The sequence below is a fragment of the Mustelus asterias genome, chromosome 22 (genome assembly GCF_964213995.1).
Source record: "Mustelus asterias chromosome 22, sMusAst1.hap1.1, whole genome shotgun sequence".
Lineage (NCBI taxonomy): Eukaryota > Metazoa > Chordata > Chondrichthyes > Carcharhiniformes > Triakidae > Mustelus > Mustelus asterias.
Genome location: NC_135822.1, coordinates 76109711 through 76126409, shown reverse-complemented (window position 1 = coordinate 76126409; position 16699 = coordinate 76109711). Strand labels below are relative to the sequence as shown.

The 16699-nt window shown below is 45.7% G+C and overlaps 1 protein-coding gene across 1 annotated transcript in view; it reads right to left on the bottom strand.

Annotated features, from left to right (window-relative positions):
• Nucleotides 1-3311: 3311 nt before the first annotated feature.
• pdlim2 (PDZ and LIM domain 2 (mystique)) overlaps nt 3312-16699 on the bottom strand; it is a 33128-nt gene continuing 19740 nt past the window's right edge. Inside the window, exons 5-9 of the mRNA XM_078238580.1 lie at nt 16073-16139; nt 11104-11249; nt 9993-10138; nt 8027-8123; nt 3312-3587 (exon numbers count right to left, since the gene is read on the bottom strand). Coding sequence (XP_078094706.1) covers nt 3419-3587; nt 8027-8123; nt 9993-10138; nt 11104-11249; nt 16073-16139 — 625 coding nt within the window. The 3' untranslated portion in view covers nt 3312-3418. The remainder of the gene's footprint in view (nt 3588-8026; nt 8124-9992; nt 10139-11103; nt 11250-16072; nt 16140-16699) is intronic.

The window sequence follows — 16699 nt, the reverse complement described above, 5'->3', positions numbered from 1 at the left end:
TTGTACACCTCTATCATCCTTCGTCTCTCCAAGGAGAAAAGACCGAGCTCCTCAGCCTATCCTCATAAGGCATGCCAACCAATCCAGGCAACATCCTTGTAAATCTTCTCTGCACCCTTTCAATCATTTCCACATCCCTCCTGTAATGAGGCGACCAGAACTGAGCACAGGACTCCAAGTGGGGTCTGACGAGGGTCTTATAAAGCTGCATCATTATCTCCCGACTCCTAAACTCAATCCCTCGATTGATGAAGGCCAGCACACCATACGCCTTCTTAACCACCTCCTCTACCTGCGAGGCCGATTTAAGAGTCCTATGGACCCGGACCCCAAGGTCCTTCTGATCCTCTACACTGCTAAGAGTCGTACCCTTGATATTATACTCCTTCATCCCATTTGACCTGCCAAAATGGACCACTACACATTTATCCGGGTTGAAGTCCATCTGCCACTTCTCCACCCAGTCTTGCATCCTATCTATGTCACGCTGCAGCTTCTGACATCCCTCCAAACTATCCACAACACCACCAACCTTCGTGTCGTCGGCAAACTTACCAACCCATCCCTCCACTTCCTCATCCAGGTCATTTATGAAAATGACAAACAACAAGGGTCCCAGAACAGATCCCTGGGGCACTCCACTGGTGACCGACCTCCATTCAGAAAAAGACCCATCTGCAACCACTCTCTGCCTTCTGCAGGCAAGCCAGTTCTGGATCCACAAGGCAACAGCCCCTTGGATCCCATGCCCTCTCACTTTCTCGAGAAGTCTTGCATGGGGGACCTTATCGAACGCCTTGCTGAAGTCCATGTAAACCACATCTACCGCTTTTCCTTCGTCAACGTGTTTAGTCACATTTTCAAAGAACTCCACCAGGCTCATAAGGCACAATTTGCCTTTGACAAAGCCGTGCTGACTACTTTTGAGCATACTAAACTTCTCTAAATGTTCATAAATCCTGTCCCTCAGGATCTTCTCCATCAACTTACCAACCACTGGGATTAGACTCAGCGGTCGGTAATTTCCTGGGCTATCCCTATTCCCTTTCTTGAATATAGGAACCACATCCGCAATCCTCCGGAACCTCTCCCGTCTCCATCGACAATGCAAAGATCATCACCAGAGGCTCTGCAATCTCTTCCCTCGCCTCCCACAGTAACCTGGGGTACATCCCATCCGGTCCCGGTGACTTATCTATCTTGATGCTATTCAAAATTTCCAACACATCCTCTTTCTTAATGTCCACATACTCAATCTTTTCAGTCTGCCTCAATCCTGTAGTACAACCACCCAGGTCTTTTTCCACCGTGAATACCGAGGTAAAATATTCACGAAGCACCTCTGCTATTTCTTCTGGTTCTGTACAGACTTTCTCACCTTCACCTTTTATAGGTCCTATTCCTTCACATCTCATCCTTTTACTCTTCACATATTTATAGAACGCCTTAGGGTTCTCCATAATCTTACCTGCCAAGGCCTTCTTGAGACCCCTTCTGGCTCTCCTAATTTCTTTCTTAAGTCCCTTCCGACAAGCCGTATACTCATCTAGATCCCTATCATCGCCTAGCTCTCTGAACCTTTTGTACGCTTTCCTTTTCTTTTTGACGAGGTTCAGTGCAGCTTTCGTGCACCACGGTTCCCGTAACCTACCAAAACCTCCCTGTCTCATCGGAACGTTGTCATGCAGAACTCCAGACAAACATTCCCTGAAAATCTGCCACCTTACTTTTCCTTGAGAATGCCTCCTTCCAATTTACGCCTCTAATCTCCTGCCTGATGGCTTCATATTTCCCCTTACTCCAGACAAACATTTTCCTAGCTTGCCTGATCCTATCTCTTTCCAATGCTAGCGTAAAGGAGATAGAGTTATGATCACGATCCCCAAGATGCTCCCCCACTGAGAGATCCGACACCTGTCCAGGCTCATTAGCCAGTACCAGATCGAGTACAGCCTCTCCTCTTGTAGGCTTATCCGCATGGTGTCAGGAAACCCTCCTGAACACACCTAACAAACTCCTCCCCATCCAAACCCCTTACCCTAGGGATATTCCAATGGATGTTTGTGAAATTAAAGTCTCCCATCACGACAACCCTGTTATTACTACATCTTTCCAGGATCTGTTTCCCTATCTGCTCCTCAACATCCCTGTTACTATTGGGCGGCCTGTAGAAAACACCCAGCAAAGTTTTCGACTCCTTCCTGCTCCAAACTTCCACCCACAGAGACTCCGTAGACAATCCCTCCACGGCTTCCACCTGCTCTACAACTGTGACACTATCCCTGATCAGCAGTGCCACCCCCCCCCCCTCTCTTTTGCCTCCCTCTCTGTCCTTTCTGAAACCCGGCACCTGAAGTATCCAGTCCTGTCCCTGTCCCCAATGGCCACCACATCACACTTCCAAGTATCGATCCACACTCTAAGCTCATCCACTTTATTCACTACACTCCTGGCGTTAAAATAGACACATCTCAAACCTTTGGTCTGAGCTCTCCCCTTCTCCATCACCATTCTATTCTCCCTCTTACACTGTCTACAATCCTTCTCTATTTGCGGGCTAACCTCCTCGCTCTCAGTCACCTCACCACGATTCCCTCCCCCCAACCTTTCTAGCTTTTCTGCATAATTTCTAGTTTAACAATACCTTTTCGATAATAGGGTGACCAGAACTGCACACAGTATTCCAAGTGTGGCCTTACCAATGTCTTGTACAACTTCAATGAGACGTCCCAACTCCTGTAAATGTTCTGACCGATGAAACCAAGCATGCCGAATGCCTTCTTCACCACTCTGTCCACCTGTGACTCCACTTTCAAGGAGCTATGAACATGTACCCCTAGATCTTTGTTCTGTAACTCTCCCCAATGCCCTACCATTACCTGAGTAAGTCCTGCCCTGGTTCAACCACCAAAATGCATCACCTCGCATTTGTCTAAATTAAACACCATCTGCCATTCGTCAGCCCACTGGCCCAATTGATCAAGATCCCGCTGCAATTGGAGATAACTTTTTCACTGTCCACTATGCCACCAATCTTGGTGTCATCTGCAAACTTACTAACCATGCCCCCTATATTCTCATCCAAATCATCAATATAAATGACAAATAACAGAGGACCCAGCACTGATTCCTGAGGCACACCGCTGGTCACAGGCCTCCAATTTGAAAAACAACCCTCTACAACCACCATTTTCTGAAAGAAAGTGATTTTTTGAAAATGGTGTCTATAAAGTACCTGAAAATCCAGGGTGAGGATTCAGGCAACACACAGGCCTCGTCCTGCCTCTATGTTAAGTGATCAGAGACTTCAGAAGCTGCCATAATTCCTTTATTAAATCATCTGATATTTTACAAAGGGATTTCAGGTCATCATTGGAAAGGTTTCAGAGATCAAGTTGATAGTTAAGCAGTGCCCAGCTCACAAGCTGCCTTCAACAGCTTGGAAATGCTGCACGGCGTGTTTCTCACAGTACATTTTATCCCTGAACCAGAAATGACCTCTCATGCCGAGGTTCAGGCCACAGTCAGTGCAGGCGTAGCAATTGTGGTGCCGGTAACAACCATCCCGAATCTTCACCGCCTCAGTCCTGCATCACAAAACAAAGAACAGGTCAATGACACGAACCCACAACTGCCAAAGCCACCCCTTGTCACACAGTCCGTCACAGCAACTCAGTAATACACCCAACTCCCACACCAAGCAGTGAAACATTCCCTTGCTTGTTGGAGTTAAATTGGATTGGTAAAGAGCTATGGAGGGAGATGGGGCCACTGGGATGTGTGTGAAATTAATAGAGTGTTGGGATAACCATATTTTCAGGAGTTGTATTATATTTTAAAATATGGAAGGAGACTATTATTTGCACACCTGGGTATTTTTAAACAAGGTCATGCATTCACCTTGGACTGCCAACAAGCATACCTCTTCTAAGAAATCACTTGACCAGCATAGTACTTAAGGGGGAAGAGCATTGGTTTGTTTTGAACTGAAACCATTAATTGCTGGGAAAAAAACCTGGCAAAAGTTAGTGATTTATTGCAAACCATATGACAAAGCCAAGCTTCAGTTTTGGAGATGTGGCTTTTGAAATCAGCGTGTTTTGGGGAATAAAATGAGAAGGAAGGCTGTCCTAACTTGCTCTCTCTCCCTGCCTTTCCTGAAACTCCGTGTGTGGTTATCAACCTATAGTTCACAATACACATTAACAATTTGGAGGAAGGAACTGAAGGCACTGTTGCTAAGTTTGCAGATGATATAAAGATATGTAGAGGGACAGGTAGTATTGAGGAAGCAGGGCACTGCAGAAGGACTTGGACAGGTTAGGAGAGTGGGCAAAGAAGTGGCAGATGGAATACAATGTGGAAAAGTGTGAGGTTCTGCACTTTGGAAGGAGGAATGGAGGCATAGACTATTTTCTAAATAGGAAAATGATTAGGAAATCAGGAACACAAAGGGACTTGGGAGCCCTTGTTCAAGATTCTCTTAAGGTTAACGTGCAGGTTCAGTCGGCAGTTAGGAAGGCAAATGCAATGTTAGCATTCATGTCGAGAGGGCTAGAATACAAGAGCAGGGATGTACTTCTGAGGCTGTATAAGGCTGTGGTCAGACCCCATTTGGAGTATTGTGAGCAGTTTTGGGCCCCAGATCTAAGGAAGGATGTGCTGGCCTTGGAAAGGGTCCAGAGAAGGGTCACAAGAATGATCCCTGGGATGAAGAGCTTGTCGTATGAGGAATGGTTGACTCTGGGTCTATACTCGGAATTTATAAGGATGAGGGGGGAATCTTATTGAAACTTACAGGATACTGCGAGGCCTGGATAGAGTGGACGTGGAGAGGATGTCTCCACTAGTCGGAAAACCTAGAACCAGAGGGCACAACCTCAGGCTGAAGGGACGATCCTTTAAAACAGAGATGAGGAGGAATTTCTTCAACCAGAGAGTGGTGAATGTGTGGAACTCTTTGCCGCAGAAGGCTGTGGAGGCCAGGCCATTGAGTGTCTTTAAGACAGAGATAGATAGGTTCTTGATTAATAAGGGAATCAGGGGTTATGGGGAAAAAGGCAGTAGAATGGGGATGAAAAAAGTCAGCCATGATTGAATGGTGGAGCAGACTCGATGGGCCGAAGGGCCTAATTCTGCTCCTATGCCTTCTGGTCTTATATCTCCACCCCAGTCCAGCGCCGGCATCTCCACATTCTGGTCTTATAGTCAGAGAATCCTAATCCGAGTATAATTTGTCTGCATTTGGATACCTAAAAAGCAGAGATGAGAAGAACTGATCCAGCTCGATATTGTGTGTGTGCATCTGTGTGTTGCTGGAGTATTTTTAAAAAGCGATAGTTATATTGTGTACACCAGTTTTTTCAACTCGTTTTAACAAAGGAAGTTTTGTTTCATAATAGATCAATCATTCTGAGTTTATTGAAAGAAGACTGGTTAGATCTCTTTCATTCTGGGCCTAAAAGCATTGGAAGTAGATAATTGGTCATTCTGGTGAATGAACTAAACTTTTAAACTAACAGTGTGACCTGTGACATAGTGGGGCTAGATAAACTGCGCACTCCTCCCACCTCGGTTGTAACAACAAGGTGGCGCTCTGGTGACATGTTCAGTAAGGTGAGGCCGAATTTAGAGCATTGTGTACAGTTTTGGTCACCTAGTTACAGGAAGGATGTAAATAAGGTTGAAAGAGTGCAGAGAAGGTTCACAAGGATGTTATAGAACGCAACAGCGCAGTACAGGCCCTTCAGCCCTCGATGTTGCGCCGACCAGTGAAACCAATCTAAAGCCCCTCTAACCTACACTATTCCAATATCATCCATATGTTTATCCAATGACCATTTGAATGCTCTTAATGTTGATGAGTCCACTACTGCTGCAGGCAGGGCATTCCACGCCCTTACTACTCTCTGAGTAAAGAACCTACCTCTAACATCTGTCCTATATCTCTCACCCCTCAATTTAAAGCTATGTCCCCTCGTGTTAGCCATCACCATCCCAGGAAAAAGGCTCTCACTATCCACCCTATCTAATCCTCTGATCATCTTGTATGCCTCTATTAAGTCACCTCTTAACCTTCTTCTCTCTAACGAAAACAATCTCAAGTCCCTCAGCCTTTCCTCATACGATTTTCCCACCATACCAGGCAACATCCTGGTAAATCTCCTCTGCACCCTTTCCAACACTTCCACATCTTTCCTATAATACGGCGACCAGAACTGTACGCAATACTCCAAATGCGGCCGCACCAGAGTTTTGTACAGTTGCAGCATGACCTCCTGGCTCCGAAACTCAATCCCTCTCCCAATAAAAGCTAACACACCGTACGCCTTCTTAACAACCCTATCAACCTGGGTGCCAACTTTCAGGGATCTATGCACATGGACACCCAGATCCCTCTGTTCATCCACACTACCAAGTATCTTACCATTAGCCCAGTACTCTGTATTTCTGTTACTCCTTCCAAAGTGAATCACCTCACACTTTTCCGCATTAAACTCCATTTGCCACCTCTCAGCCCAGCTCTGCAGCTTATCTATGTCCCTCTGTAACCTGCCACTTCCTTCCGCACTGTCTACAACTCCACCGACTTTAGTGTCATCCGCAAATTTACTAATCCATCCTTCCACGCCCTCATCCAGGTCATTTATAAAAATGACAAACAGCAGTGACCCCAAAACAGATCCTTGCGGTACACCACTAGTAACTGAACTCCAGGATGAATATTTTCCATCAACTACCATCCTCTGTTTTCTTACAGCTAGCCAATTCCTGATCCAAACCACTAAATCACCCTCAATCCCATGTGTCCATATTTTCTGCAAAAGCTTACCATGGGGAACTTTATCAAACGCTTTGCTGAAATCCATATACACCACATCAACCGCTTTACCCTCATCCACCTCTTTGGTCACCTTCTCAAAGAACTCAATAAGGTTTGTGAGGCACGATCTACCCTTCACAAAACCGTGCTGACTATCCCTAATCAAATTATTCCTTTCTCGATGATTATAAATCCTATTTCTTATAATCATTTCCAAAACCTTGCCCACAACAGAAGTAAGGCTCACCGGTCTATAATTACCAGGGTTGTCCCTACTCCCCTTCTTGAACAAGGGGACAACATTTGCTATCTTCCAGTCTTCTGGCACTGTTCCTGTAGACAATGACGACACAAAGATCAAAGCCAAAGGCTCTGCAATCTCCTCTCTAGCCTCCCAGAGAATCCTAGGATAAATCCCATCTGGCCCAGGGGACTTATCTATTTTTACCCTTTCCAGAATTGCTAACGCCTCCTCTTTATGAACCTCAATCCCGTCAAGTCCAACAGCCTGCATCTCAGTACTCCCCTCGACAACACTGTCCCTCTCCTGTGTGAATATGTTGCCGGGACTTGAGAAGCTGAGTTACAGAGAGATTGAATAGGTTGGGACTTTATTCCCTGGAGCGTAGGGGAGATTTGGATAGAGGTGTATAAGATTTTGATGGGTATAAATAGAGTGAATGCAAGCAGGCTTTTTCCACTGAGGCTAGGGGAGAAAAAAACCAGAGGGCATGGGTTAAGGGTGAAAGGAGAAAAGTTTAAAGGGAATATTAGGGGGGGCTTCTTCACGCAGAGAGTGGTGGGAGTGTGGAATGAGCTGCCGGATAAAGTGGTAAATGCGGGGTGACTTTTAACAATTGAGAAAAACTTGGATGGGTTCATGGATAAGAGGGGTGTGGAGGGATATGGTTCAAGTGCAGGTCAGTGGGACTAGGCAAAAAATGGTTCGGCACAGACAAGAAGGGCCAAAAGGCCTGTTTCTGAGCTGTAATTTTCTATGGGTTCTATGGAAGGCAATCTCAGTCTGGAATTGGGAGAGAGTGTGTGTGTGTGTGTGGTGCCTGCACAGAAAGACCAATTACACCAATGGAGCCCTCACACCCTCACACCATGCACCAAGACACCCTCCCCATCTCCTGCCTCTTCCACCTGGGTCAGTTTAAATGGATTAAAATCCATTTACCCGCATTGGTTGGTACTCACACAATGCTGGAGCCACATTTTTCACACGTGAGATACTTGGGTACTCCTGGAATTGGGGCTGAGGGAGAGAATCTCCCTGGGAATTGAACTGCAGCTCCTAGAGGAAGGAAACCAGAGAGTTAATGACATAGAATCCAACTTCCTTCCCAATCAGTAAGGACAGGCAACAACACCACCTCCACGATCATCCTCAACACCGGTGCCCCACAAGGCTGTGTTCTCAGCCCCCTATTATACTCCTTATGATGCATTTTGGAAGAAATAATGTAGGGAGGAGTTATACAATAAATGGCAGAGCCATCAAGAGCATAGAAACACAGAGGGACCTAGGTGTGCAAGTCCACAAATCCTTGAAGGTGGCAACACAGGTGGAGAAGGTGGTGAAGAAGGCATATGGTATGCTTGCCTTTATAAGACGTGGTATAGAGTATAAAAGCTGGAGTCTGATGATGCAGCTGTATAGAACACTGGTTAGGCCACATTTGGAGTACTGTGCCCAGTTCTGGTCGCCGCACTACCAGAAGGACGTGGAGGCATTAGAGAGAGTGCAGAGGAGGTTTACCAGGATGTTGCCTGGTATGGAGGGTCTTAGCTATGAGGAGAGATCGAGTAAACTGGGGTTGTTCTCCCTGGAAAGATGGAGAATGAGGGGAGACCTAATAGAGGTGTACAAGATTATGAAGGGGATAGATAGGGTGAACGGTGGGAAGCTTTTTCCCAGATCAGAAGTGACAATCACGAGGGGTTACGGGCTCAAGGTGAGAGGGGCGAAGTATAACTCAGATATTAGAGGGATGTTTTTTACACAGAGGGGGTGGGGGCCTGGAATGCGCTGCCAAGTAGGGTGGTGGAGGCAGGCACGCTGACATCGTTTAAGACTTACCTGGATAGTCACATGAGCAGCCTGGGAATGGAGGGATACAAACGATTGGTCTAGTTGGACAAAGGAGCGGCACAGGCTTGGAGGGCCGAAGGGCCTGTTTCCTGTGCTGTACTGTTCTTTGTTCTTTGTACACCAATGACTGTGTGGCCAAATTCCTCTCCAATTCGATTTTCAAGTTTGCTGACCACACCAGCGTAATGGGACAGATCTCAAACAATGACGAGACAGAGTACAGGAATGAGATAGAGAATCTGGTGAACTGGTGCGGCAACAATAATCTCTCCCTTAATGTCACCAAAACGAAGGATATTGTCATTGACTTCAGGAAATGTAGAGGAGAACATACCCCTGTCTACATCAATGGGAACGAAGTAGAAAGGGTCGAGAATTCAAGTTTTTAGGTGTCCAGATCACCAACAACCTGTCCTGCTCCCCCCATGCTGACACTATAGTTAAGAAAGCCCACCAATGCCTCTACTTTCTCAGAAGACTGAGGAAATTTGACATGTCAGCCAAGACTCTCACCAACTTTTACAGATGCACCATAGAAAGCATTCTTTCTGGTTGTATCACAGCTTGGTATGGTTCCTACTCTGCCCAAGACCGCAAGGAACTACAAAAGGTTGTGAATGTAGCCCAATCCATCACGCAAACCAGCCTCCTATCCATTGACTCTGTCTACACTTGCCGTTGCCTCGGCAAAGCAGCCAGCATAATTAAAGGACCCCATGCACCCCGGACATTCTCTCTTCCACTTCTGTCGGAAAAAAGATACAAAAGTCTGAGGTCACGTACCAACCGACTCAAGGACAGCTTCCTCCCTGCTACCGTCAGACTTTTAAATGGACCTATCTTGCATTAAGTTGATCTTTCTCTGCACCCTAGCTATGACTGTAACACTACATTCTGTACTCTCGTTTCCTTCTCTATGAAAGGTATGCTTTGGCTGTATAGCGCGCAAGAAACAATACTTTTCACTGTATGTTAATACATGTAACAATAATAAATCAAATCAAAATCACTTCCCCACTCTCTCCCTGCCCTCTTCAAATATGCTGAAATTCCCCAGTCCTCTCTGCTCACCATCCTGGTCTGCATCCAGGGCCTCTTGGAGCTGACGGAAGCGGTTCGATTGTCGTGGAGGCTCTTTCGCCGCTCGATTCTCCTGGATCATCTTATAAACCTCTGAGTCTTTGTCAATTCGATTCAAGGAGCGGCGATCAGGGGCACTGAGGACATAAAGGAAATGGATAAACACATGCCAGTGAGGGCCGGTAAATACCAGTGGAACTAGGGGCCCAGAAACCACAGCCTGTCAGCAGAAAAGTCAACAATTTTTGCTGCAATTTGCATTTAAATAAAACATCCGTAGGTACTTAACAGGAACATTATCAATTAAAATTTGACACTGATTCACATTAGGACCGATGATCAAAAACTCAGATAAAAGGAGGAGATATTTTGGACCATCGAAAAGAGGTAGAGAAGTTTAGGGAGGGAATTCCAGAGCTTAGGACTCAGGCAGCTGAAAACATGGGCATCAATGGTGGAGCGATGGAAAAGAGAATTATTGTAGGGTGTTGGTTATAGTTTGGTAGGCCTGATCAAGTCTTTGTTATTATATGTAGGTTAACTCTTGGTCTTTTAGAACTTTTTATAAATACACAGTAAAGGGTACAAGCTTTGTATCCTTTACTGTGTATGTGGGATGCACAAGCTGTGTGCATACCACATGATGTGGAGATGCCGGCGTTGAACTGGGGTAAACACAGTAAGAAGTCTCACAACACCAGGTTAAAGTCCAACAGGTTTATTTGGTAGCAAAAGCCACTCGCTTTCGGAGCGCTTGCTGCTCCTTGTGGGATGCACAAGTTCTGTCCAACACTTAACTGATCCTGGGTGGGTGGTACTGTACTCAGTCCCATATTAACCCTATATCTGCCACACCCTTATTCTACAGGAATGATCCTTGTGATCTCTTGTTGTCCCTGTCTGTCCTGCCCTGCTCCCTTATTGGGATCTTGCAGTTTGCAAATTTTCCACCAAGTTTCCTATTTTATGTCATTGATCATACTTCAGAAATATTCCATTGGCTGTGCAGCACTCGGAGATGTCCTAAGGAGGTGACAGGCACTATAGATCTCCAAGTCCTTCTTGTGTACTCTGTGATAGCTCAAGACACATCGGCACCTACCCTTTGTTCAAAACAGCAGAGCTGGGAGATTGCGATTCGTCCCTATGATGCTTCACCTCCGAGGGACTGGAGCCTGCCGACGGCACAGAGGGGGCATTGTCGGTGAACGAGACACTCCTGCGACCTTTGATTCCAACTTGGAATTCCTGAAAAATAAACATGGAAGGGGAGAGTCAGACAGCAATCTCACAACAGAATTTGTATAAAATTATGAAAGGCATAGATAGGGTGAACGGTGGGAAGCTTTTTCCCAGGTCGGTGGTGACGTTCACGAGGGGCCATAGGTTCAAGGTGAGGGGGGGAGGTTTAACACGGATATCAGAAGGACGTATTTTACACAGAGGGTGGTGGGGGCCTGGAATGCGCTGCCGGGCAAGGTGGTGGAGGCGGACACACTGGGAACGTTTAAGACTTATCTAGATAGCCACATGAACGGAGTGGGAATGGGGGGATACAAAAGAATGGTCTAGTTTGGACCAGGGAGCGGCGCGGGCTTGGAGGTCTGAAGGGCCTGTTCCTGTGCTGTATTGTTCTTTGTTCTAATTGTGGTGGGAGATTTTAATTTCCCCTATATTGACTGGGACTCACTTAGTGCTAGGGACGTGGATGGGGCAGAGTTTGGAAGGAGCATCCAGGAGGGCTTCCTGAAAAACAGTATGTAGATAGTCCAACTAGGGAAGGGGCCATACTGGACCTGGTATTGGGGAATGAGCTTGGCCAGATGGTCAACGTTTCAGTAGGAGAGCAGTTCGGGAACAGTGACCACAACTCAGTAAGCTTTAAGGTACTGATGGATAAAGACAAGTGTAGTCCTCAAGTTAAGGTGCTAAACTGGGGGAAGGCTAATTACAACAATATTAGGCAGGAACTGAAGAATGTAGATTGGGGGCAGATGTTTGAGGGCAAATCAACATCTGGCATGTGGGAGGCTTTCAAGTGTAAGTTGATACGGATTCAGGACCGGCACATTCCTGTAAGGATGAAGGATAAGTATGGCAAGTTTTGGGAACCTTGGATAACGAGAGATATTGTGAGCCTAGTCAAAGAGAAAAAGGAAGCATTTGTCAAAGCTAGGAGGCTGGGAACACACGAAGCAAGTGTGGAATACAAGGAAAGTAGAAAGAAACTTAAGCAAGGAGTAAGAAGAGCTAAAAGGGGTCATGAAAAAGCATTGGCCAGCAGGATTAAGGAAAATCCCAAGGCTTTTTACACATATATAAAGAGCAAGAGGGTAGCCAGGGAGAGGGTTGGCCCACTCGAGGACAAGGGAGGGAATCTATGCGTGGAGCCAGTGGAAATGGGCGAGGTATTAAATGAGTACTTTGCGTCAGTATTCACCAAAGAGAAGGACTTGGTGGATGATGAGTCTGGGAAAGGATGTGTAGATAGTTTGAGTCATGTTGAGATCAAAAAGGAGGAGGTATTGGGGTTCTTGAGAAACATCAAGGTAGACAAGTCCCCAGGGCCTGATGGGATATACCCCAGAATACTGAGAGGGGCAAGAGAGGAAATTGCTGGGGCCTTGAGAGAAATCTTTGTTTCCTCACTGGCTACAGGGGAGGTCCCAGAGGAATGGAGAATAGCCAATGTTGTTCCTTTGTTTAAGAAAGGTAGCAAGAATAATCCAGGTAATTACAGGCCGGTGAGCCTTACATCAGTGGGAGGGAAATTATTGGAGAGGATTCTTTGAGACAGGAGTTATTCCCACTTGGAAATAAGTGGACGTATTAGTGAGAGGCAACATGGTTTTGTGAAGGGGAGGTCGTGTCTCACGAACTTGATCGAGTTTTTCAGTAATCCTCGTACTAGACAGGTCAGGCAAGAGCAGGGTAGAGAGCAAGGGAAGTCCAGATTAAAAACTGCATTTATTTCAATGCAAGAAGCCTGATGGGAAAGGCAGATGAACTCAGGGCATGGATGGGTACATGGGACTGGGATATTATAGCTATTACTGAAACATGGCTAAGGGAGGGACAGAACAGGCAATTCCAGTGTACAGATGCTATAGGGAAGATAGAACAGGAGGAGAGAGGAGGGTAGTTGCGCTTTTGTTTAAGGAAAACATCACAGCAATATTGAGGGGGGATATTTCTGAGTGTCTGCCCACTGAGTCTATATGGGTAGAAAGAGAAATAAGAATGGGGAGAGATCACTTTGATGGGATTGTACTATAGACCCCCAAATAATCAGCAGGAAATTGAGGAGCAAATATGTAAGGAGATTACAGATGGCTCCAAGAAAAACAGGTAGTAATAGTCGGGGACTTTAACTTTCCCAACATTGACTGGGACAGCCATAGTATTAGAGGGTTGGCTGGAGAGAAATTTGTTGAGTGTATTCAGGAGGAATTTCTCATTCAGTATGTGGATGGCCCAACTAGAGAGGGGGCAAAACTTGACCTCTTAGGAAATAAGGACAGGTGACAGAAGCATTAGTGAGGGATCACTTTGGAACCAGTCACCATAATTCCATTAGTTCTAAGATAGCTATGGAGAATAATAGGTCTGGCCCAAAAGTTAAAATTCTAAATTGGGGCAAGGCCAATTTTGATGGTATCAGACAAGAACTTTCAAAAGTTGATTGGGAGAGTCTGTTAGCAGACAAAGGGATGCCTGGTAAGTGGGAGGCTTTCAAAATTGTGTTAACCAGGGTTCAGAGTAAGCACATTCCTCTTAGAGTGAAGGGCAAGGCTGACAGAAGTAGGGAACCCTGGATGACTCGGGATATTGAGGCCCTGGTCAAAAAGAAGGAAGCATATGACATGCACAGGCAGCTGGAATCAAGTGGATCCCTTGAAGAGTATAGAGCGTGCCGGAGTAGTGTTAAAAGAGAAATCAGGAGGGCAAAGAGAGGAGATTGTATTCTCTTTTGCCTTATCTGCCAAAGCAAAGAGCTTCTACAAATACATAAATGGTAAAAGAGTAACTAGGGAAAGAATAGGATCTCTTATGGATTGACAAGGACATCTGTGCAGGTCCACAAGAGATGAGTGAGATCCTAAATGAATATTTCTTATTAGTATTTACTGTTGAGAAAGGCATGGATGTTAGGGAACTTGGGGAAATAAATAGTGATATCTTGAGGAGTGTACATATTACAGAGAAGGAGGTGCTGGATGTGCATTAAGGTAGATAAATCCCCTGGACCTGACTAAATGTATACCAGAATGTTGTGGGAAGCTAGGGAGGAAATTAGGTCCCCTTGCAGAGATATTTGAATCATCGACAGCCACAGGTGAGGTGCCTGAAGATTGGAAGGTGGCAAATGTGCCTTTGTTTAAAAAGGGCTGCATGGAAAAACCTGGGAACTACAGGCCGGTGAGCCTAACGTCTGCAGTGGGTAAGTTGTTAGAAGGTATTGTGAGAGACAGGATCAACAGACATTTAGAGATGCAAGGACCAATTAGGGACAGTCAGCATAGCTTTGAGAGTGGAAAATCATGTCTCACAAATTTGATTGAGATTTTTGAAGGGGTAACCAAGAAGGTAGATGAGGGCAGTGCCAGTCGATGTTGTCTACATGGGCTTTAGCAAGGCCTTTGACAAGGTATCGCATGGTAGGTTGTTGCATAAGGTTAAATCCAGGGTGAGGTAGCCAATTGGATACAAAATTGGCTTGACGACAGAAGACAGAGGGTGGCTGTAGAGGGTTGTTTTTCAAACTGGAGACCTGTGACCAGCGGCGTGCCTCAGGGATCGGAGCTGGGTCCACTGTCATTTATCATTTATATCAATGATTTGGATGGGAATTTAGGAGGCATGGTTAGTAAGTTTGCAGATGATACCAAGATTGGTGGCATAGTGGACAGTGAAGAAGGTTATCTCGGATTGCAACAGGATCGTGATCAATTGGGCCAGTGGGCTGATGAATGGCAAATGGAGTTTAATTTAGATAAATGCGAGGTGATGCATTTTGATAGATCGAACCAGGGCAGGACTTACTCAGTTAATGGTAGGGCACTGGGGAGAGTTATAGAACAAAAAGAGATCTAGGATACAGGTTCATAGCTCCTTGGAAGTCGAGTCACAGGTGAACAGGGTGGTGAAGAAGGCATTCAGCATGCTTGGTTTCATTGTTCAGAACATTGAATACAGGAGTTGGGATGTCTTGTTGATGTTGTACAAGACATTGGTAAAGTCACATTGGAATACTTAGAGGTCTATAAAATAACGAGGGGCATAGATAAGGTCAACATCTTTTCCCAATGGTAGGGGAGCCTAAACCTAGAGGGCATAGGTTTAAGGTTAGAGATAGGTTTGAGGGGAGAGATACAAAAGGGTCCAGAGGGGCAATTCTTTTCACACAGAGGGTGGTGAGTGTCTGGAACAAACTGCCAGAGGTAATAGTAGAATCTTTTAAAAAGCATTTAGACAGTTACATGGGTAAGATGGGTATAGGGGGATATGGCCAAATGCAGGCAACTGGGACTAGCTTATTGGTAAAAACTGGGTGGCACGGACAAGTTTAAAGTTTATTTCTTAGTGTCGCAAGTACGCTTACATCAACACTGCAATGAAGTTACCATGAAAATCCCCCAGTTGTCACACTCCAGTGCCTGTTCGGGTACATGGAGGGAGAATTTAGCATGGCCAATGCACCTAACCAGCACATCTTTCAGACTATGGGAGGAAACTGGAGCATCCGGAGGAAACTCATGCAGACACGGGGAGAACGTGCAAACTCCACAGACAGTGGACCAAGCTGGGAATCGAACCTGGGTCCGTAGCGCTGTGAGGCAGCAATGCTAACCACTGTGTTACCATGCCGCCCAAAACAGAAATAGAAACTTGGGTCAAAGGGCCTGTTTCCATGCTGTAAACCGCTACGATTCTATGCATTTCAAGATATCCTGAAGCCTTGAAAGGCACCACAAAAATGCAAGTTTACTCCTCCTCCTATTCACACTCACCATGTCAGTCTCTCTTGCTTCTCCCAACTCACATTCCTGCTCATCCACACAACCACTTACCTTTGGCATCACATTTCCATGATATGTTGTTTCCTCCTCTCTTGGGCTCCAAACTGGGGATACAGACCTGGAACCAGTGAGAGTTCATGTAACTGAAATTTGCAATCGACATGGTCTTGGTGATCCTGACAGGGTGGGTGATGCTGGTTTAACCTCTTTGCCTACCCGTCCCAACCTAAAGTGGCATCTTTAGGCCAGTGTTATCACAGTGCCCTCTTCTTGTGAGCAGGAGACAGGGTTGGCGCAGGAGAAGAGTGGACACAAGCTAAAAGGGAAGGAGGTAGAGGAGTCTGGCTGCCTAACATTTACTCAGCAAGTACAAGTTGGATGGTTGGTTAAACAAGTCAGTCACGTGATGCACATGAATGAAATGTCCTGCTTTAAAAAATATATTTGTTGCTTTCTTCAAACTAGCAAAAATGAAGGACTGTATTGATTCTGGTCGATTCCTGCTTCTGTAAAACTTTGCCTTTGGGTAAATCTGACTTGTAGTCTTACCCCGCAATCTCTGGTGTGACAGCATGGTGGTCCTGTCTCTGATGTAATCCCAAAGCTAGATCACTTGCCCCTCGTGAAGATATTTGTGCTTAGACAAGTGCCGATTTGCTGAAATGAGCCGGGTTTGAA